We start from the raw sequence: 24,395 nt of genomic DNA, 5'->3' as shown, positions 1-24,395 counted from the left end.
TGCGTTACTTTTCGGAAGTGACGAATCATCAACCCTCATCAAAGGTTTTTCTATAGTATGAACTCTATGTGATGGCGTGAAAGCATGCAATTTGAATTAGTCTTCTTACACAAGATGTGATAAGGAAGTAAACATGAGATGTTTTCGAGACTTGATTTGGGGCGATAACTTTGCACCAAATTAGGTTACCTTGATCTTGTCATAAAGGTTACATAAGATGTTTAAATTTTGGGTTCGTTACAGAGAGTTTGTGACAACCCTAATGCCTTTATCAATTCGTATGTTCTTAGCAATATAACCTCTCATGAGGATGAGATTTGGCAAATGAATAATGAAACTTTCTCCTTGGGAGAATTTTTGTTGATCTTGTCAATGCTAAGAAGCCAAGCATGCTTGAAAGATCCCTTTTATGATCTTATATACGTCAAAGAGTTGGAACCTTGGGTTAAATCATGTCATTAATCATAATGGTATTACTCGAGTTGTTGAGGTACCATGATGATACATGGAGTTTAGTGGGAGCTAAAATGAGTTTCTTAGTCTAAATATGTGCATGACATATTAGTGACTAGAAATATTTTCGGGTGAATATTTGAGAGTGGCATGGCGCATCATAAATATCCAGATCTAATGAGATAGATCTCCATGAATATTAGCATTATAGTCAAGAGACTTATGTGATAATATTCTTGACTCGTTCAAGTTGTTGAACAATAAATATGATCTCTTGTGCTTCCGCTGCAGGATCTATTAAATATGCTAAAAGCTTCTCTCGTAGGGACTTATCATGTTGAGAATATGAGAAGTCATTACCAATCATTTCCTAGTGAGTGTCAATAGATGATTATCAAGAGCATCCTTGAGTACTTAAGAAACACTGAGGATTTACTCTTGTTGTTTAGAGGAATCTATAAATTTCGTGTAAAAGGATTACACAGAAACATTCATATGCTTATAAGATGTTATGGGCCTCGTTAAGGAATGGTTAGCATGTAAGAGTGTTATGTGCGTAAAGAATAATATGTATAAGAAGTTATACATGTATAAAGCAGATATGTATGAGGAGTCATACATAAAAGATGTCATATGAAGGATGTGTATGTATAAGTGTTATACGTACAAACCATAAACGAAAGCAAAATACATTGCAACATCCGATGTTGTAAAAGAGATAATTGATATCCGTATTTTAATGGAACTAGAGTAGTTCTGTTAGCCGAATATCGTCTCCCGAGAGAGTGTGAAAACAGTAGGAGTGTTTGATTGGCTTTAGAACCAGAGTCTAAAATTTGTTTAGACATGTACTTAGAAAGGCTCTATGTGATGAAAAGATTGCATAGATCAAAGGAAAATAGCAATGGAAATTAGAGTGATGCAACTGTTGCTAATCCTCTAACCGAAGCCGTTGGCATAAGGTAGACATGATGGTTATGTCATCTCAACGTGATTGATGAGTATAACTTAATTGCTAAAGATCGTTATGTAAATATTGGATAGAGTATTTATATTTACGTAAGTCATGATCTCATTCATTGTTTGAGTCTCTTTAAGAACTTAATTATTCAGTTTGACTGAAAACATTGAATACCTTGTTTATCCGAATTGGTTGTGGAGACAATGTTGAACCCCAATTCAAGTGAATAGGATGAACATTGTATTAGCCCCTAGTCACTTAATGAGGTGACATCTCGGAATGACTAGATTGTAAGACGATTGATGGCAGGTTCAGCACCATAAGGTCATTTGGATGACTAGTCGTTTACATAGGCAGACTGTGGGACACTTTGCCGGGCAGTGACATTTATAGAGTCCCTTAGATCTATTACATACGCCTGGTCGTGGCAGGGACTTCTATGATATTACTATGAGTTGATTCTTTAAACTGGAGACTATTATCTGAGCAAGTGCAGTTTCCGAGTGACTTTGGTTTTTGTCCTAGGTCGTGTCGTGAAAGGGGGCCAAAGGGCATCTACCGGGTCATGGTGATCTGTATTGTGCAATAGGATAGATAGGACAGACATGAATTGTCCACCCACGTTGGGTTTAAACATCTCAAGGCCACTCGAGGAGTTATGACTACAAATGCGTGGCCACGCTCGGAAGTAATCTGTGGGAGATTTTTCCGGTCAGTTAGTCACACTCCCGATCAAGAAACCATTCACGATATGTTCATGTGCAAGTGCGACCTGAAAGACACCTTGCATTGAGTGGGAAATTGTTGTTAAAACGGACAAGAGAATCGGTAACACACTCTTGTAGAGTACAAGCAGGATATTGTTGGGATAAGGACTTATCCATAATTGTGTGTTATAATCATCACACAACTTGTCTCGGACAAGTGGGAGATTGTTGGAGTATTTGTCCTCCACAATAGTGCGAGATAATATTATTAAATCTCATTAAGGAATATGCATGGGATATTCATTGGCAATACTAGTCAGCTGATCAACGCATATCGGTAACGGTTGGCCAACTAGGGTTTGACGTTACTGTCATTAGACGACGGTGTTCAGCTGATCCCTTTCGGTCACACCTAAAGGAATGAGCCCCAATACGAAAGCTAATTAATTGTATGAGATACAGTTTAAATTAGTCCCTTGATAAATTGACTAAGAGTTAGTTGATTAATTAATTTAGAGAGATATTGAGTTGTGAACTCGAGGTACGGAAATTATTATTTAGTTATGTGATAATTGAATAATAAATTATTTGAAACGGGAATTAATGATTAAGCAGTTAATTATTAAATTAGTACTAATTGACTAATGTGATTAGTATTGGTACGTAAAATATATGTGTAGCTGTACACGTATATTTACGGAGTGTTTTAGACGATATTAATCGGGAAGTATTTAAACATAAATCGATGTTTAAATAATATTTACACGTATTTGTGCGACAAATATAAGAACCAAAATAGACCCGTAAATGGGACATTGGACCGTGTAAATGGAGTATAGTGGATGATTGTAATCATAATCATTTCACTTTAATTGATTTATTTCCATAAGTTGTCATAAAATCTTTATGCATGACATAAAGATTGGACAAAAATTGAAACAAATCCACTCCCTCACACTACCTACTCCACCCGTCCTCTTCCCTTCATATAGACCAACATATTGTTCTTTTATTTACTACTTCACTTGTACACTTTTGCATGTGAATAAAACTTGTTGTTCTTTCTCTCTAAAACCAATAAAATCATTTATTAAGTTATTAGTAAAATAAAAATAATTACTAAGATTGTTAGTAATATTCACATATTATCAAGGGTTAATTTTACTAGTATCTAGTTAATACTTGTAAGATTATTTTGGGTGTAATTCTTGGATGCTTAAGAAAGGAGGTGTTCTATTTTGGACACTTGAAGATGGAGGATCTTGCCATTTATTTTAAGCTCAAGAATAACCAAGATGGGTGATCTTGGTTGTGCCCAAATACTACCATTTCCCAATATAAGGAAACTTGTTTTCCTCTTCTTTTATATTAATATGCTTTTATATTGCATGCATGTTACATAGATCACTAAATTAACATATTATGAGATAATTTGCTACTAATTAGAGTGTCTAATTAGGATCTTTGATCTTTCAGGTAACAACTTCTCCGTAGGAAGGGTTAGTGGTGCTTTCTCATAAGAAATTGGGTTTCTGTCATACAAACTCAAATCTGCCACAACCTCCTGTAAGTTAGTAGACAAAGCAATATCTACACCATCTTTTTCTATGTTATTCTCAATCACCATTTGCACATCATCAACTCCACTAATATTAAACATATCTTGCATACAAGGTTTAATAATATAAATGAAATTTAAAGAATGCATATCAAGAGGATATTTCATGGAGTCATAAATATTGAACTTAATAACTTGACCATCGGACTCCATAGTCAAAGAACCACTAGACGCATCTATCTTTGTACTAGCAGTTTTCAAGAAAGGCCTCCCTAACAGGATAGGGGCTGCATGCTTATCATGTTCCATTTCTAAAACATAGAAATCAGCAGGGAAAATCAAAGTACCAACCATAACAAGCACATCCTCCACCACTCCCTTAGGGTAAGCATTAGATCGGTCAGCTAATTGTATAACTATCCCAGTCTCTACCAAAGAACCTAGTTTCATAGACTTATAAAAGGAATAGGGGATCACATTGATGGATGCACCTAAATCTAGCATAGCTCTCTCAATTCTAGTGTCACCTAAAGTGCAAGGAATAGTGAACATTCCAAGATCACCGCATTTTGGTGGCAATTTTCGTTGAAACATGGCGCTAACATGTTCACTAACCTTCACTTTTTGAGCACCTTTCAGCCTTTGCTGTCTTTTAAAAGTATACAACTCCTTCAAAACTTTAGCATACCTAAGTACACTTTTCAAAAGATCAAGAAGAGGAATGTTTACCTCACACTTATGGAATGTCTCATAAATATCCTTGTCATTCTCAATCCGTCTTGTGGACTTTAAAACATTAGGAAATGGAACATCCGCCTCCAATATCGGTTCAGCAGTATCGAAGCTTTTATCACAAGCTCTGGAGTTGCACTCTCATCTTTCTCAACCACAATCTCCTCTTCCTCGTGCAAGATAGCACTCTTGGACTTTGCTTTTGGTTTCTCAACTTCAACCAATTGTCTTCCATTTCTAAGTGACACCGCACTTACATTCTTTGGATTTACTACCGTTTGAGACGGTAATACATTAGAATCTCTAGCCTCCAACCGATTAATAGTGGTTGCCATTTGCCTCAGCTGATTCTCAATATTTTGAATACTAGCCTTGTTCTCCTTTTGATTTTGAATAACTGTTGCTTGGAGAGTAGCTTGACTAGTAACCAAAGCTCTTATCATATCTTCAGTTGACATTTGACCACTAGGAGGAGGTTGAGTCGGAGGTAAATTTTGAACTGGTGGCCGAGGTATAAACTGAGTCTTAGGTTGACCGGATTGGCCACCTTGTCCAAACTGTTGGATGTTTTGAGAATTGCCCCAACGAAAATTTGGATACGCTTTCCACCCGGGATTGAAAGTGTTGGAGTAAGGATCCCACTTCTTCTGAGATGTGCTCTCCCACACTCCATTCACCTTTTCTTGAGGACCTTCTTGCATGAGTGGACAATGCTCACTAGGATGTGCATCGGAACAGATTCCCCAAACCATTGTCGTCCTTTGACCTGACATCATATCCTTGAAAAGAGATGTCAAATTATTGACTTTCTCTTTAATATTGGAAGAAGATGAAGAACATGAACCCATAGAATTTACTCCGCGCTTCGTATATTTTCTTGCAAAATCCCTGGAGCTCTCAGCTAACTCACCAATGATAGTCCAAGCCTCAGGCGGGCTTTTGTTGACAATATTTCCCCTACATGCAGCAGACACAGTTCGGGCATCTTCCATGCAAAGACCTCCACAAAAGTACATGAAAAGGTCTTGAGCGGTATACCCATGGTAGGGACATGTAGCACATAGCTTCTTGAAACGTTCCAAGTACTCATACATAGTTTCACAATCCCTCAGCTCGGTATTGCTAATTTCCTTCTTCAGTTGAGAGGCTCGAGATGCAGGAAAGTATTTTTCCAAGAATGCCTTTTTCATCTTCGCCCATGTATCAATACTTGCAGGTGGCAAGTAGTACAACCAATCTCGTGCAGAATACTTGAGAGAAAATGGAAAGGCCCTCAAATTAAGTTTTTCATCAGTAACTGTAGCTGGCTTCATGCTTGAGCAAACAATATGGAAATCCGACAAATGCTTATTGAGGTCCTCTCCACTTAGATCGTTGAAAGTGGGCAATCGATGAATCAACCCTGACTTCAACCCAAAAGTTCCATTCTCACCCAACGGAGGATATGTAATACAGAGGGGTTATTGGGTGAGATCGGGTGCAGTAAGTTCCTTAATAGTACCAGCCATGATAAAAGACTTATCAGATTCTTCAAAAATTTCCGAATTATCAGAATTGGAATGCAAATCGTCGAACTCGCTGCCTTCAGGAATAGCCACTATTGCACCTCGTTTGTTCTTCCGTAACCTGAAAAGAGTATGCTCAATCTCTGGTTTGAAAGGCTCGAGGTTCAGGTTAGAAACCCGAGTGTTATGCATAAACCTAGATTAAAACACAGAAACAATTAATGCTAATTCCCCGGCAACGGCACCAAAATTTGACAGGCTAAAGTCGTTTGCCTCAAATTAACAATTTATATCACTTAAATCCTTGATACTAAACAAGTAGTAAAGCAGAAATAAAGGTCGAACAACAAGGAATTGGATGAATTGTAAAAGTAAATAAAGTGTAGGAAAAAGCGATCCTTAACTAAATTAAGAATCCTAGTAACTGTCTAAAGGGGGATTTGAGTTTGGTTTAAAGATTTAACTAATAATGAAATAAGAATAAATAAATAGAATTATAAGTAATCAAATATGGAGAAGAATCTTAACTCAAATTCGTATTCGCTACCAAGTAAAGACTCGATCATCAACTATAAACAATTGTCAATCTTAAGCTAATCTATTACGATATCTAACAAAGTTCAATTTTATAAAATATTAATTTCTCATCTAATTTTAGTGAAGAAAGTCAAATCGGTTGCCTTTAATCACCCTTTCTGTTACTAACCCAAATCACGCAATTCAAGTTCAAGTAATTAGAAGTATTCAATCAATTGAGAAAAGTAACAGAAATAATTAATACCAACAACGCTGTTGAAATACCAACAACGCTGTTGATATTCAAATCACAAGTTTAATCCTTTATATGAATAAATTACGACAAACTGAGTACGATAATTTAATCACAATTGCTACCACGATAAGATTAATATATCACACTGAGCATTTAATCGAATTTTATCATAAGAATTAATATAAACCCTAATTAGTTGTACACCTAATCATGATGAATATCAAAACAAATATTAAAACAAGGAATTAAACAGTACTCAAGATGAAGCAAAAGATTAATAATCTCACAAGAAGTTACCGGAGTTTCAACTAATTGAATCAAGTAGAAGAGAATTAGCCTTGCATAATAGTTGCTAAAACAATATTAGGTTTTACTAAAAAAATTGCATAAGTCTCCTTAAACTGAAAATTAAACTTAAGTAGTCTCTAAATAAAGTCAACTCATAAAAATTCAAAGCGAGTCTCGGAACAAACCAAGTAAAATAAAACGATAAACACGAGTATGCAATGGTGCTGAATCACATAACCTGGTCGAATGTAAGTCGCGCATCAGGTGAACGTCAGTCGCGCGTGTGTCCATGTGTGTCATGCATGTTTCATGAATCTTGCTTTTGCCGTCTACCTGTTTGTCATATGGGGCGCCTTATTAGTGCGACATATGACCAATATTTGCGCACATATCTCAAGGCATCTTCATAGGTCGTTGGGCCCACCTATCCTCGGACTTGGACTCCGTCTCAAACATGCCAAACCGACCCAAAAGCTAATTAAGACTCACTAACAAATAACCTGCAATTAAGATCCATAACACCACTTCCAACCGTCAAAAACATACTAATTATCCTCAATTAACTACGACTAAATGAGCCGTATCAACCGTATTGCCGGTGGATGCTGAATACCCGAAGTACGACTTCCGGTTCACGACTTCGCTAAGATCGACACTCACGTTCATCACCGGTGACGAAGGCATACGCGCCACCGCCTGCGGATCGGAGATATCGGTATTGTAGACGGCACAAGCGTGATGTTGAATTTCGAAAGCGACACTGTTTTGTACGACTTAATTGAGTTAATATTGAGTCCGAGATGGTTCGTATCCGGTTCGAAATTGCCATTTTTGTATGTATCGAGCTCAATCGCGAGAAACTTGTTGGTCAAGTTACCATCGGTGGTGGCGTTAGAGAGACCGAGAAACTGGCAGTAGCTTGACGGAGGTACGTCAAGGTCCAGTAAGATGACGAAAGCAAAACTTTCGCCTGGAGTTATCGGAAGACGGTCGGAGTTGTTGATGCGGTAGGCGTTACTATGAAGGTGGTGTTGAATGAGGCGACTTTTGAATTTTTCCATAATAGGAAAGGTTCGTTTTAAACGGCTCGACCGGACCGGTTTACTAGCGAGTAGTTTCCAATTGAGTCAGGAGTTATTTGGAGGGCTTCATTGCTTATCATAGCCGGGTACTTGACCGTAAACCGGTTATAGTAAGTTTGGTCGAAGGGAAACCCGAATGTATTGTTCGATTATTTGATTTTCTTCGCATTAGTAGTGGATACTGCTGCGGCAAAGAGAATAAGAAGGGATAAAATGGGAGATATCGATTTCGCCAATGGTGGAGACATGAGATTAGACAAAATTAATAGAGATTTTTTATGGAATAAGTATCCTTCACAGCGTTCTCCTAATCTAATTGGTTGGCATAAAGTTTGTTTACCAAAGTCTCTTGGCAGATTAGGAATAAAATCCTCTAAAGTAGCTAATAAAGCCCTTCAAATGAAACTTTTATGGAAAATCCTTATGGAAAAGGATAATATATGGGTCAAAGTGGTAACTAAGAAATATTTGAGAAATTGTTCACATTTTTAACATAAGCCTAATTCAGTTTGCTCCTGGCAATGGCGTAAACTCTTGAGTATTCGGGACATGTTTAGAAAGGGGTTGAGATGGCAGGTAGGCAATGGTAGAAATATCAAATTTTGGACTGACAATTGGGCTTTTTCTTATCCTCTTACTAGAAATATAGGTGGTCATAGTAACCTTGATTTAAATCTTTTGGTTAGAGATTTCATAATCCTTGATAAACAATGGGATGTCAGTAAGTTATCAAATATAGTAAAAAATGATATTGTTAACCAAATACTTAATATCCCATTACAGCACAATGATATTCCAGATACCCTTCTTTGAGGGTTGTCTGTGGATGGAAATTTCTTGACCAAAACAGCGACATGGTTAGCACAAGGCTTGTTCGATAGAAATATTGACAAATGTGAATTTTACTGGATTTGGAAACTAAATGTTCCTCCAAAATTGAAATTTTTTCTTTGAAAAACTTGTGTAGATGGTCTCCCTACGAAAAGTAAGCTTCTAAGGAATCATATAATTGTCCCACCTCAATGTGTTTTGTGCAATCATCCAATTGAAGATAGAGATCATTTCTTTTTCAAATGTTCCTTGATTGCATCAGTCATCCAAGACTTGAATATCATTAGCTTTAACAAATTTTTGGCAACATACAATAATATTGCGAGTCGGGGCTTTATAGAGAAACTTAATCATCTTAAAATTTTAATTCCAAAAGCCGATTTCATTAAGATTGTATTTATTTAGTGGGATGCATGGTTCCATAGAAATGACATTATTTTTAATGATGTTCATTTTAATATCAGAAAACTTATCCTTTTATGTAATAATAGTATCAAGATTTGGAATGAAACTAGACATAAGGATCTTAATAATCCCGATAAAGACGCACCCAGAAATACTATTAGTAAAGAAGAAATTTGGTGAAAGAAACCTAAAAATGGATTTCTAAAGCTAAATTTTGACGGATCAAAAATAGATGGTAATGAAGCTGCTCTAGGATATGCTATAAGAGACCATAATGGTAAAGTCGTTTTGCTGGGAGCAAAAAAGTGCATATCTAATAGTATTCTTGTCGCTGAAACTCTCGCTTTAAAAGAAGGCATTTTAGCAGCTAAATATTTAGGAATTTCGAAGTTAATTATAAAAGGAGATAATTTATGTGTTATCAACTCAATCCGTAGTACTTGGCAAATTCCTTGAGAAATTTCTAGTATTATTAAGGATGTAAAATTAGATCATCAGTTCTTTGATGAAGTGATAATTAAGCATTGCTTTCGTGAAGCCAACAAAGTTGCCGACTTTATGGCTTCTATTGGACATTCATGTCCAACTCTTTCGAGGTGGTTTGAAAGTCGGTGGCTTCAACTTACCTCTATCATTCGAAAGGATGAGATAGGTTGGTCCTACTTTAGAGGATCAATCTAATATTATTACCTTATAAAAAAAATGGTGGAGACATGAGTGTTTTAGGAGGGATTAGTTAAATGGAGGTTGGAATTTGAAAATAAGAGGGGTGCGGAAATATAGTGTTTAGACCATCCCCAAGCAAGGTCAATTGGGGGGTCAATTGGTGAATGATCATCTTAATCCACATTTAAGCAAAAGATTAGGATGACCCAAGGGTTGAAAAGGTGAGAAGAGGTCAATTGGTGACCTTCACTTGCTCAAATTGACCCAAGAATTAACCTTACATGTGTCAAATTGTAATTGGTTACAATATTTAAAATCCAATAAAAAAAAGGAAGACTAATATATTTATTAACATTAAAAGTATAAAGAGATGCGGTTTTTTTTAATGTATGCGGCTTTTTTAATTATGTATGCGGCTTTTTTAATTATGTATACGGTTTTTTTAAATGTATGCGGCTTTTTTTAATTGCTCAAATTCTGTATGCGGCTTTTTTAATTATGTGCGGTTTTTTATTGTCAATGAAATCGGCTTTTCGATGATTAAATTTTAACTTTGTTATTTAATAATTTTTTTTCGAAGTGTACGTTATTAAATTAATGTTTAATATATTGGAGTACTTTTATTTTTTTAAAATTACAATAAAAACTTGTGTATAATTAGTTAGTAAATAATAATTGAAAAAAGTAAGAGAGAGGTTTTAGTGGGATAGAGTGTAGAAAATGATTGAAAATGTTAGAAAGTGGAAAATGATTGGATTAATTGACCCAAGTCGTGACCTTTTGCTTGGGAGGGTGAACATGGGTCAAGTTAATAAGGAGTGATTAAGAGTAAAATTCTAATTGACCCGATTAAGTCGACCTTTTGCTTGGGGATGGTCTTAGGGTGGTGTGATTTAAATTGTTGGATTAATTTAATTGCAAGGGGTAAAGCAGACAAAAAATGTGATGGAAAGATAAGATTGATGCGGTGTTTTTTACGGAGTAGTATTAACTTTAAATATTCCACCTAGTAAAATACAGCATTGCAGCAATAATCTAGTTTAAATTCGCCCCTTTAACTTTGCTTCAATTTGAGATTAAACCTCTTAAATTTACTTTGTACTTCGTAGTAGTAAGCAAACCCTTAACTTTGATACAAAGTGAAATCAAACCTAGACTTGGCAAATCGGGTCAACAAGTCGGGTTCGGGTCGGGCCAATTCGGGTCGGGTCATTTCGAATTTACGGGTCTGTTTCGAATTTGTTGGTCGGGTTGTTTCAGGTCAAGTGGATCGGGTCATTTCAAATTGGGTCATTTTCGAGTCAATGATAAAGAAGGAAAAAGGCATTTCAAGTCTTTTGGGGCCAATTAAAGTTATGTTTTGTCGGATCATTTTTGGGCTGGGTAGTTTCGGGCCGGTTCATTTCGAGTCGGGTTAATACGGGTCTATGAAAGCTCGGGTCATTTTCGGGCCAGGTCAGGTTAATTTAGGTTTCGGGTGTCATTCGGGTGCGGCAGTTCGGGTCAATTTCGGGTCTCGGGTCAGCCTTTTCGGGTCGGGTTGATTTTGCTAGGTCTAAATTCAAACCCCTTTTATTTTTTCGGTCAAAATCTCACCAGATTGTCAATTTCTCACCATTATCTCATGTCTTTGCGTAACATGGACCTAAAATCACCATGGGAACACAGAGAAGCTAATGAACCAAATCATGGACCTGAAATTCACCTCTAATCTCTCCAAAGACGAGCACGAAAGTGCGAAAAAGACGAAAAATCCGACAAGCTCAAGGTAAAAAAAAGCCATCGAAAAAGGTAATATGGATGAGGCTAGAATCTACGACGAAAACGCAATTCGTAAGTGTACTGAGCAGATGCACTACTTTCGTCTCTCTTCAAGGTTAGACAACGTCATTTCAGACTTGATACGGAGGCTAAAATGCAGGTTATCGACAAACTCATGAGTAATATCGTCAAATCACTTGAATCCTCCTTGAATACTAAAAATTTGCAGAAAATGTCGGAAACATTGGATCAATTTGAGAAGCAATTTGTGAATATAGAGGTTCAAGCGGAGTTTATGGATATTTTTTAATTTTCAACCTTTACAAAGACATGAGAAAATGGAGAGAAATTAACAATCCTGTAAAATTTTGACCGAAAAAATAAAAGGGGTTGATTTCACTTTGTATCAAAGTTAAACGGGTTGTTTACTTCAAATAAATTCAATGGGCTTAATCTCACATTGAAGCAAAGTTAAGGGATCATTTATCACTTTTGCGCTTTTTTTTTTTTCTCTTAAGGTTGTGCAAGAGGGAATAATATATTTTCATATTTTTACATTAATTTTAGTAAAACCTCCTCTCATGTGAATCTGTGATAAGTTGTGCAAGAAGGAATAAAGTAACAAACTTTAAAGTATATCGGTATATTTTTGAAGCTTTAAGTATTTGAAACACGATTTCTAAATAATCTACATAGTATAAAAGCTGAGTTCTTTTTAAGCTTTTTGATTGGTCGAGAGATTTTAGGAAAAAATGCATTTGTTTTGTTAGTGGTGGGGACCGTTTGAAAGAACAAATAAATTAATTTCATTTCTTTTCTTTTACGCGTTTAGTTTTACAAATTTATATGTATATTCACTAAGTTTTACAAAACACTATACCAACGTTGCATTATTACCCAACAAAAAATCTACTTTTAATTTTGTAAAAATTTAAGTCAACAAATAAAAGTAACTTGCAAAAGGAAAATCGATTTCTGAATACAAATAAATAATATGATTTTACTCTTCAATCTTTGCAAAGTAATGTAATTTTCATATCTAGCTTAGTGTATTTATGAACGTGATATTTACTCTATTCAAGTTTCTTAGTAAAAGTTCATTATTAAAAAGATCCGTGCATTTTTTTGCACGGGATTAAAACTAGTTTTATAAATGAAAGAGAACATTTTACAATTTAAAGAAAAAATGGTATGATAAAAGGAGTAAATTATGATTAAATATTAAATATTAAATATGTAAGTTTATTACTCTCTCCAAATTTTAATGTTATTCCTATTTCATTAAATTACTACTCACATATAATAGAGAAGTGGGAAGAACATATATATTTGGAGGGAGTATGTAATTACTACCCATTCGTCTTAGTCAATAGTTATTTATTGTTTTTGGCACAAAAATCAAGTAAATAAAAATGAGTGATTTTAGACCACATAAAAGTACAAAACATATAACTCGGCTCGCACATGGAAATGGCCCTCAAAATCTACCAAAATCGATATAGATAACTATTCAATAATACATACCAAAATGAAAATAGGTAGTTAGGTAGTTTCTCATTGGGACGGGGAGAGTAAAAGCTATGAAATTAAAGAGTTATTTTAGGTCACAATTAACAATTAAAGGGTCAAAAAAAGATAAACAAGTACATGAAAGCGGTCTAAATAACCTAATAATGAGAAACCATTTCTCTTAAATTTTGTTGATCATCAAAAGTTAATGTAAAACTAGTTTAGATCCCGCGCAATGAATGTGCGGTATTTATAGAGTTTTAATATTTGTATTACTTAATCATGCTAAATTAATACCTTATTAATTTTTCATATTTCATGTTATTATGTTTTGCTTTAAGGAAAAAAATTGAACTGTAAAATTATTCAAGAAAACTGAGTAAAAATGAACTATAAAAATAATAGTGGTATCTTATTAATTGTTCATATTTCTCTTTATTGTATTTTGTTTCGATCCAAAAAAAAAATTAAAACAGAAATTTAATCCAAGAGATTTGAGTAATGTGCTGAATTTTTTTTTAAAAAGTATTTTTTATACCACAATGTTAATGATTCTGATTTAAAATTCTCTCAATTCTTTTTGTTAGTATAAAAGTAATCAAAACGATTTATAGTTTTGTTTATACATAGTATGAATAGTATGAGTCAAGTCATTCTCAAATAATAATATCAATAAATGATTTAATAGTTTATAGTTTTATATTATTTTACTTTAATTAAAATATTATAGTTTAGTGTTTAGTGAAAATTATATAATTTGATGAAGAGATTAATTTTAATGAAAAGAATTATATAATGAAATATATTATAATTATTAATTTCCTTATTTAGTGAATATAATTAAATTATCAATAGCTTCCTTATTTATAAAGATGTTTTTTGGAGGAAAATTTGTGAGTACATCTATTCTTTTAGTAGATAGGGGATTATCATTATATAAAGGTAAGGTGGAGTAAATGTTCTAAAGGCTAAAGTAAATGTATAGTCTTTGTTAAACCGAACTGGGACAAATGATGGCAAACTAGCAATAATGAGTGAAAGAGAGTAGCACCCGCTAAATATCCATTCACCGATTTAAATGAAGGGGCGAAAATCCAAAATAAATGGATGATGGATGGATGATGGATGAAGCTAAATCCAACCCGTCATCCATCCGCCACCCGATATTCTTCCTCTCTTGAAAAAATGTTGTGCGGAAGCGTGAATCCCCCGTGTTGGGCCTCTGCTGCGCCGGTGTCCACTGTCCATAATAGTACGATATTGTCTGCTTGGGGCCAAGCCCTCATGGATTTACTCTTGGACTCCTTCCCTCATACTATTATATTTTGTAGCACTTATAAAGATGACTTTCCATCCTTATTCTACCGATGTGGGACATGAGTTTGCACCCTAACAATCCTCCCCTCAAACCAAGGACCATCATCTTGACTCGGGCCTTGGCCTCCATGGAGAACTCTACTCCCACAAACTACAACCCCAACTTCTAGACCCCCGAAACATCACCAAGTCTTGATAACCTCCCCTTAGCCGACACACCATGCTACGATGAGCCATGTCTTGTGACACCCCGCCATAATGCGGAAAAATAATGCTAATACCTTATGTGTTAATCACGGATTTTTAAAACTTTTTATTTAATTTTAAAGGATTTAACAAGCGGGTGTCACTAACGAAAGAAATAATTAAGTTTAGTCAATACAAAGCTCAGTCTGAAAGCGGGGAAAAGATATCCCACGAATAAATCGTTAAGGGGTTTAAAGACTAGCAAACTAAGGTCCAAGGGTTAGTTCTCGCTAGCCCAGACGTCTTCCCCACGTAAGCATCTTCACAACCTGTCATTCATGTAAACATGAACGCCACAGTCAGTGGGGAGTAACTCAAGGTTCTCCCAGCCACATTATGTCAAAATAAACATAAGAAATAACTCACGTAAGTAAGCACGTTAAGCATGCGAATAACTTGAATAAGCGCAAACAAGATGTTAGACAAGTAAACACGATAGAATATCATATGTCACGGATAAACAAGATTAAAATCATAATACATGTGAATGAAAACCTTAGCCATGAACTTTGAAAGCCAAATAACATACAATACACGAAATGGGACTACTAACATCACATATAAAGCAAAGCATCCGGCTCAGAGGCTACCTTTAAAGCATGTCCGAGACACAAATCCTTAAGTATCTTGGCTCAGCGGTTACCTTTAAAACATGTCCAAATACTACAAACAAGTACCTGACTCAGAGGTTACCTTTAAAACACGTGTGAGGCACAACATATAAAGTATCTGGCTCAGCGGTTACCTTTAAAACATGTCCAAATACTACAAACAAGTACCCGACTCAGAGATTACCTTTAAAACATGTCCGAGACACAACATATAAAGTATCTGGCTCAGCGGTTACCTTTAAAACATGTCCAAATACTACAAACAAGTACCCGACTCAGAGGCTACCTTTAAAACATGTCTGAGGCACAACATATAAAGTATCTGGCTCAGCGGTTACCTTTAAAACATGTCCAAATACTACAAACAAGTACCCGACTCAGAGGTTACCTTTAAAACATGTCCGAGGCACAACATATAAGGGTCGGTACGTGGTTACTAATGTCACATTCATACTTATGGCTTGCATCTCACCATAAGAACGGATGGGAACATCAATCCCGACGATCATATCGCAGCTAGAGGGCTTAGCTCACCTCTAGTATCCGATAGGACCAAGACTCTCACAACCGAATAATAAAAGACATTATCAAGAATACGACCCCTCACAAGTAACTATTTATAATAAATATTTCATACTTGTATTATATTAATAAATATTTTATTTCATAATTAAATATGCCGGTTAAATACAATATAACAAGCGGTAATAAATAATTTACGTCATGTGAAATTTACGGAATCAAACGGAGGCAAGCACACGTGACTCATTCCTGAGCCCACTACAAAACATAAGCTTGGCCCAACAATCAAATTATGTGACAAGTCTAACACATTAAACATGATAACCAAACAAATGACACAAATGTTCCCAACAAATGAAGCCAAAGGAGGCCAACAAACAAAACCTAATGAACCCAACAATTAAAGCCAAATGAGCCCAAAATAAAAAGGATGGTGAGCCAAAAATTAAAACCAAAAGAATGACATACTAAGCATGTATACTACTCAATCAGCATGCCAACCGACTACTTCCCGAACTCACCGCGAACCGTGGCTAAGCCGTGGCTAAGCCGTGGCCGTGTCGCCAGCCCACAGTCGGTCACCACAACCACCCAGCCGCTATGCTAGGCCCACGGTCTGCCAGCAAACACCATCAATGCTCACCAAATACTCACCCGAATAGCTACCATGTGACCAAAAGAAGGACATATGAACATGCTTAAGACAGGTATATATTTATACACACATTAACCAGTCCAAAACCGGCCTTAAACAACTTGCAAAAGACCACCCAAAAACCAGATTTATATAGAACAAAGACACGACTCAATACCATCCAAATCCAAAGATCTTTGGCTTCTGACCATAGTGTTCAGATGCAAGAAAATACCAAGCCTTAATATCAAGTAACTACAAATGCTAGTTCGATTGACACAAGATTCGTACCACCGAAAGCATTTAAAGGCTTCAAGCATATAAAAACAAAGAGCATAATACGCTGCAAGTATATAGTAAATTGATATTGAACTCAAATGGTGTATATTACAAAGAGCAAACATCCAACACGACACTCAGAGCCAAAGAAACCCACATAATCAACTATACACATGAGAAAGGCATAAAGATTCAAACTTTACGACAAAAACGAGTGAAAAACCGAGTAAAAGGCAAAATATCGACACTTTGTCGAGTAACCTATCACCGTTACCTTTTTGCCCTTCAATCTCCGAGTGAAATGTCCAAAAGTACGAGCCTCCCTCCGGTCTTCAAGTTCTTCAACTCGAAGGAAGAAAACGAGTTGATTGAGTCATAAAACCGAGTTTGTCTTACGACGGCATTTTCGAAATCTCAACAAAACTGAAACTTTCTTGCCTAGAAAGAAGGAGGAAAGAAAGGGGAAGAGAGTGGTACAAAAATTAGGAGAAACAGTGGGGGAATGAAGTCGGAATCTGGGTTTTTAGCTCGGCAAAAATGGTGTTTTGGTCTCTGCTTGTATTTGTTGTTTGCTGTGGAATTGTTGTTGTTGTTACTGCCCGGTCATATCCCGATGGGTGGAGTTTTGTTACTCTAGTCCTGCCCGGCTGTATTATGGGGAGCATAGATTATGGTCTTGTCGGGGGGTTCAGCAGGGCGATCCGTTAGGACCTTTGCTTTTTGCTTTGGTGTTGCATCCGTTGGTGTGCAAGATCAGGGACTCCTTTGACCTAAGCTTGCAGGCTTGGTACTTAGATGATGGTACTATTGTTGGGGACACTTTGGTTGTGGGAAAGGTCTTGGATCTGATTATAGAAGATGGTCCTCGGTTTGGTCTCTATCTTAATATTGGTAAGACCGAGGTCTTTTGGCCTACGGAGGATCCTAGGAGTCGGCTTCCTGGTGTCTTCCCACACTCTATTGCTCGGCCTTTACACTGTTCTGGGTGGTCCTTCAGTACGTGTCCTATTTTCGGCAGCGATCTTGTGGCGAAGAGAGTGACTAGAACCATCGAGCTTATGAATTCTGTCACGAGGATTGATGACCCACAGTGCGAGTTGCTTCTGCTTCGGGCCTGTACTGGTATTTCTAAACTTTACTTTGCCATGTGTAATTGTTCTCCACGTTTCTTTGGGTCGGCCCAACTTTCTTTTGATGTGGCACTTCGTTCTAACTTGGAACGTATTGTCACTGCGTCTGGGCCTAGTTTTGGGGATTGGCAGTGGCGGCTTGCCACCTTTCCTTTTCATTTTGGTGGGCTCGGGGTTTATGCAGCTGGGGATGTCATGCACTATGCTTTTCTGGCGTCTCATTTGCAGTCTGCTGAGTTGCGGGATAAGCTCCTACGTCCTTATAGTATCATTGCTGCTGGCCCTACTTTTGATGATGCCTTGAGTAATTTTAATGAGGTTATAGGTTCTGATCTTCTACGTGATCCTAGTGAAATTGTTGCCCCTAAACTTATGAAGAAATTGGCAGATATATATTTCGCGAAGGTTGCCGCTAATTCGGACTCTGTTTTCTTGTTGACTTCGCGTCAGGTTGCATTGTGGAAGTCTCAGCATGGGGCTCACTATTCTGATTGGTTGTATGAGGTTCCTATTTCTGGGTTAGGGCAGACTATGAATGGGAGAACCTATCCTAGTGTGCTTAGCTATCGACTCGGCGTCCCTTTGTTCACGGTGTCTAGGCCCTGTCCTGCTTCTTCTCGGGTTTTTGCTGGGGATGTTTATGGCGATCATGTTGTGTCTTGTGTTGGCACTGTGGGCGTTAAGCATCGACATAACCTCGTTCGCAACACCTTATTGGACATCTGCTACAGGTCGGGGATCTCTACTAGTAGGGAGGTTGATATCGGTTTGGTTGATGGGCATGGCTGCTCCCTTCGTCCGGCGGATCTGCTTCTTTATTCCTGGGACAGGGGGCATGATGTGTGTGTTGATCTGACGGGGTCTTCCCCCTTGTCTTAGACTGGCTTGTCCGATTTTGTGCCGGGTCGGGTTGTTGCTGATACTACTCAGCGAAAGTGTGCCAAGTACCGGGATTTGTGCACGACGGCTGGGTATGGTTTCCTACCCTTCTCTTTTTCTTCGCTGTGAGAGCTGGATACGGATGTTGTAACTTTGCTCAAGCGGATCCGGAAATTCTATGTTTCTTAGGATGCAGGGGCTCGCGCGGCCGCTTACATTTTTACTAGACTTAGCTTTGTTATCGCTAAGGGAGTGGGGGCCTAGATTGTATCCCGGTTGCCCACTAATTTCTTGTAAACTTTTGATTGATTAATAAAAGTTTGCGTTTTTTATAAAATAAATAAATAAATAAATAAAAATAATAATAATAATAATAATAATAATAATAATAATAATAATAATAATAATAATAATAATAATAATAATAATAATAATAATAATAATAATAATAATAATAATAATATTTAAGTTAGCGTGTAAGAGAGTAGGTATGTGTTGTCGATTTTTGGTTGGTCCGGATTAAACTAGATTCAAAAGTGAAATGTGACGGTCTTTTTCTAGACGGGAAAATGTCTCAAGTCTATATTAACTTAAGACGGAAAACTATTATTATTATTATTATTATTGTCACCATTATTATTATCCGACTAAAATACGTATATTTATATAAATTAAGCTTTACAATATTACTTTTATATAAATCACTTTTAAAATAAAGTTAATTAAATTAAATAAATTAAAAATATAAAATAAAGTAATTGAACGGTTAAATAAATTATAAATGTCAAAATGAGAAATTCGCGGGTGTTACAATCACCCCACCTTTTAAAAAGTTTCGTCCTCGAAACTTGAAAGTAGAAATGAAAGGTTACAAAAATAAAACTGAACTTTTTGAAATCGGCAACCACAACATTAAAAGGTTACTCTTTGTGAGAATTAAAATTCTTTCAAAAGTTTCAAGTAGAGTTTTGTGGGATTTATCTGTATGCATCCCTTTAAATATAAGGACTATAACGAATTAATCATGATGAAAGCATGTCATAAAATAAATTGCATAAACAAAAAGGGTAAAGAGAAGACGAAATAACCTTCGGTCCTAGCTATTTCGGCCTATGAACAATATCGCAATGATATTCTCCTATCAGTTGCACCCAAGATGCTCCGAGAAAAGCCCTTTGATTTTGCTAGAATCGATTCCTAAATTTTCTGAAAAATTTTAGGTTATTTTTATGTTTTTTCTGATGAGAGGAGGCAAGAATCAGTGAAAAATTAGGTTAGGATTATTAGGGTAGAACAATGAGCTCCCTCTTCCTCTTATTGTAACCGAAAAAGAGGAGTGAATGGGGAGATATTTTTACCCTCCTAATTTTCGGCCCAATGCTAACCGAAATAAGAGAGATCCATTTCTCTTTTTTCGGTTTTTCCAAAAATGTATAAAATGTGTTAAATTGTCATCTAGTGAGAATCGAACCCATGACCTCTTGGTTTGAGTACCCTCACTATTACCACTATGACACATTCATCTTGTTGATATTAAATATAACCGATTACATTTAATTACGAATTAGATTAATTCGCCCAAGCTAACATTACATACATTTAATTAAATATAACTTATTATATTCAATTTACGAATTGTGAGCTTAATTGTCTCAACTAATATTATTTAATCTTCATTAAATAATTGTCTCATCAACACATTGACTAACTGTTTAGTCATATAAGGCATCAATGTGATTATATTTCTATAACCACATCTCTCAAACACATCCTATAGGTGTGACCTTTAGGGACCAGTTGATCACCGTCATCTGTATGATAATAACGTCAAACTTTCTAGCAAGCCAACCGTTATTAGGTAATCGTTAATCAACTAATTAAAATACGAAGTATACCCTTGTGAACCTTTAAGAGATTTATTAATGTTATCACACTAATTTGTGGAGGACACAAGCTCCAACAAACTCCCACTTGTCCTCACAAGTGTATGTGCGATAACCGATTCTCATATCCTAAAATTTCTCCCACTCAATGTAAAACAATTTGCAAATCCGTATTCACAAAGGTCGTATTTTACAAGCGATCATCATCAAGAGTGGTTTCCCCGACTAGAGAGTAACTTAACTGATAAACGAATCATCATTCGAGCATGGCCATGCATTTCAGTTACAACTCCTCGAGTGGCCCTGAGAATTAACTATACCTGATAAGGGTTGGATATTTTCCTCAACTCGAATCCTGCAGATGTAAGCACAATATGAAATGACCCAGAAAAAATCTACTTAGCCTCCAGTTACGGCAGACCGTGAGAAAGAAACCAAAGTCACCCAAAAACTGCCTTAATCTCAAGAGATAGTCGATAGTCAAAAGAATCGACTCTAGAAACACAATGGATTTCCTATCCACGACCTGGCACCAAATGTTTTTAAACATTTAGGACTCCATTACGTTGTCACAAAAAGTTGTCCTACGAGGTATCGTTATAATCTCGCATCTGTGATCGATCAGTCAACCGTTTGACTTATGGCTCGTTGAACCCACCATCAATCGACTACACAATATAATAGCCGGAGTTATCCGCTCACATTGGTGATTACGGACCAAAACAAATATAATGTAATTCAGTTCACTTTGTGGCGTTCAATGTTGTCAGTACAATCCACATGAAAAACAAAATATTATAAAAACGATGAAGTTATAAATAGTTTATGAAAAAGATAACGTATCGAATTCATAATCAACTACTATAACTCAGGTACACGTTTAATTCTCATGGAAATAACGTGCCCTCCATGCTCATCATATTTCAATGGCTCAGTAGTAGAATCTGCTACAACTTCCTATTTGGAACTATTCCGGTGACCGCAAAGACCATTAAGAGTAACAACGAATCTAGACTGAGATTTCTAATCATCTCGATCCGTTTGGAAGCTAGCATCTGCGTAACCGATTGCGCATAGCTTAGTATCTCCTCCATAAGTCAATACCCTATCCTTACTCCTCCGTAGGTACTTGAGGATATTTTTAACAGCTATCCAATGTGTTTCACCTGGATTCTTTTGGTACCGACTCGTCATAATCAATGCATATGCCACGTTTGGACGTGTGCATATCATGGCATACATGATTGATCCTATTGCAGATGCATAAGGAACACGACTCATGCGCTCAATCCCTTCAGGCGTCGTGGGTGACTGAGACTTGCTCAACTGCATCCCAGACGTCATTGGAAGGTTCCCCTTCTTGGAGTTGGTCATTCTGAACCTCTCAAGAATCTTATCCAAATAAGACTCCTGACTAAGTGATAATGTCCGTCGTGATCTATCTCGGTAGATACGGATTCCCAAAATGCGTTGTGCCTCACCCAGATCTTTCATCTGGAAATGGTTCTTCAACCATCCTTTAACCGAAGATAGGAGAGGAATGTCATTCCCAATCAAGAGTATGTCATCGACATACAATATCAAGATTACAATCTTACTCCCACTCGACTTGGTATATAAGCATGGTTCCTCGACCGATCGAGTAAACCATACTCTTTTATCACCTGGTCGAAACGATGATTCCAACTCCGAGAAATTTGCTTAAGTCCATAAATGGAACGCTTAAGCTTGCATACTTTCTTAGGATGATCAGGATCTATGAAACCTTCGGGTTGCACCATGTACAACTCTTCTTCCAAATAACCATTTAAGAAGGCGGTTTTTACATCCATTTGCCAAATTTCATAGTCATGAAAGGCGGGAATCGCTAAGATTGTCCGAATGGAACGTAGCATGACTACAAGTGCAAAAATCTCATCATAATGCAATCCGTGCACTTGAGTAAAACCTTTTGCCACTAGTCGTGCCTTATAGGTATCTGGTTGCGTGTCTACAGAACGCTTTATTTTTAAAGCAATTTGCATTGTAGAGGTTTTACCTTATTAGGTAAATCAACTAGATTCCATACGTTATTCTCATACATAGAGTCCATCTTGGATTGCATGGCTTCGAGCCATAGCTTTGAGTCGGAACAGGTCATGGCACCTTTATAGGTAGCGGGTTTATTACTCTCCAGGAGTAAAACGTCATTCTCCTCGACCATACCAATGTATATGTCCGTAGGATTAGAGACTCTACCCGACCTCTTAGGTTCCTCAGGAATATTAACCGTATCATCAGTTGGGGGAACAACTTCCTCTATCTATTCCACGGTTGTTGGTTCTAGAACCTCCGACAGCTCGAAGGTTCTATTACTTGTCTTGTTCTCGAGAAATTCTTTCTCTAAGAACGTCGCACTAGCCGCAACAAAAACTCGATGTTCGGTAGGCGAATAGAAGTAATGACCAAATATTCCTTTTGGATAACCTATAAAGTATGTCTTGACCGATCGCGGGCCGAGATTATCCTCGTGTCTCCACTTGACATAAGCCTCGCAGCCCCAAACCCGAATAAAGGACAAGTTAGGGACCGTTCCCCTCCATATTTCATATGGAGCCTTGTCGCTTGACTTTAGTCGGACTTGTTAAGTATAAGAGCGGTGACAAAAAGAGCATAACCCCATAATGAATCAGGCACTACCGTGTGACTCATCATGGATCGAACCATATCCAGTAAGGTTCGATTTCTCCGTTCGGACACACCATTTAATTGAGGTGTTCCAGGTGGAGTTGACTGTAGTACGATTCCACAGTCTTTAGGTGTTGATCAAACTCATTTGAAAGATATTTGCCACCCCGATCTGAACGGAGTGCTTTAACCTTTCTACCCAGTTGGTTCTGAACCCTGTTCTGGTATTCCTTGAATTTCTCAAAGAACTCACTTTTATGCTTCATTAAGTAGAACCCCGATCACGTCAACAAGTAAAACCTGTACTCAACCTGCTCCCTATATGATCGAAATATCATATAGATCGACACAGGCCACCCCGGAAATAGGTGACAATTTACACAGACACACACACGTCAGTTTCAATAAATAAACATAAGACAAGACATGATAAATAATATGCAACATGCCAATGATATGAATGCGACACGATTATACTCGATTCGAAGTCCAAAGCGCGGCCCGAACCCCGATCACGTCAACAAGTAAAACCTGTACTCAACCTGCTCCCTATATGATCGAAATATCATATAGATCGACACAGGCCACCCCGGAAATAGGTGACAATTTACACAGACACACACACGTCAGTTTCAATAAATAAACATAAGACAAGACATGATAAATAATATGCAACATGCCAATGATATGAATGAGACACGATTATACAATCACCACGTCGGTACTGGGACACGTCTTGACGTACCCACAACCACATCGATACCGAGACACGCCCAGATGTACCGGGTCCGGAAGCCAACCGGATCCCATGCCAGACGTCGTGTCTCAACCACATGAGTCCCTCCGTAACTCAAGTCATTAATGTGCACATCCCTCATAGATTGAGAAGCTCCAAGAGGCGACCCAAGCAGAAGACAGTCTCCTAACCCCCTTCCGTCTCCTGAACAATAACCAATCAATCACAAGCCGTCAAATCCTCCAATACACATGACAAACA

The 24,395-nt window shown here is 37.0% G+C and overlaps 1 protein-coding gene across 1 annotated transcript; it reads right to left on the bottom strand.

Moving 5' to 3' along the window:
• Positions 1-3,559: 3,559 nt before the first annotated feature.
• Positions 3,560-5,724, bottom strand: LOC141632527 (uncharacterized). The gene is made up of 2 exons (XM_074445070.1): positions 4,475-5,724; positions 3,560-4,367 (listed from the first exon to the last, which is right to left on the bottom strand). The coding sequence occupies exons 1-2, from the start codon at positions 5,722-5,724 to the stop codon at positions 3,560-3,562; spliced, it is 2,058 nt and encodes a 685-aa protein (XP_074301171.1).
• Between the last annotated feature and the right edge of the window lie 18,671 nt (positions 5,725-24,395).

Source organism: Silene latifolia, chromosome Y (genome assembly GCF_048544455.1).
Source record: "Silene latifolia isolate original U9 population chromosome Y, ASM4854445v1, whole genome shotgun sequence".
Lineage (NCBI taxonomy): Eukaryota > Viridiplantae > Streptophyta > Magnoliopsida > Caryophyllales > Caryophyllaceae > Silene > Silene latifolia.
Note: the sequence above shows the minus strand (reverse complement) of the source record. Positions and strands in the feature narration are given on the sequence as shown.

What these genes read in the sequence shown, in the direction of transcription:
- LOC141632527 (XM_074445070.1), bottom strand. Translation starts at nt 5,724, where the DNA reads ATGAAGCCAGCTACAGTTACTGATGAAAAACTTAATTTGAGGGCCTTT. An exon ending in CGGATGTTCCATTTCCTAAT is followed by an intron (nt 4,368 to 4,474) that starts GTTTTAAAGTCC and finishes AAGTGTACTTAG; the next exon opens with GTATGCTAAAGTTTTGAAGG.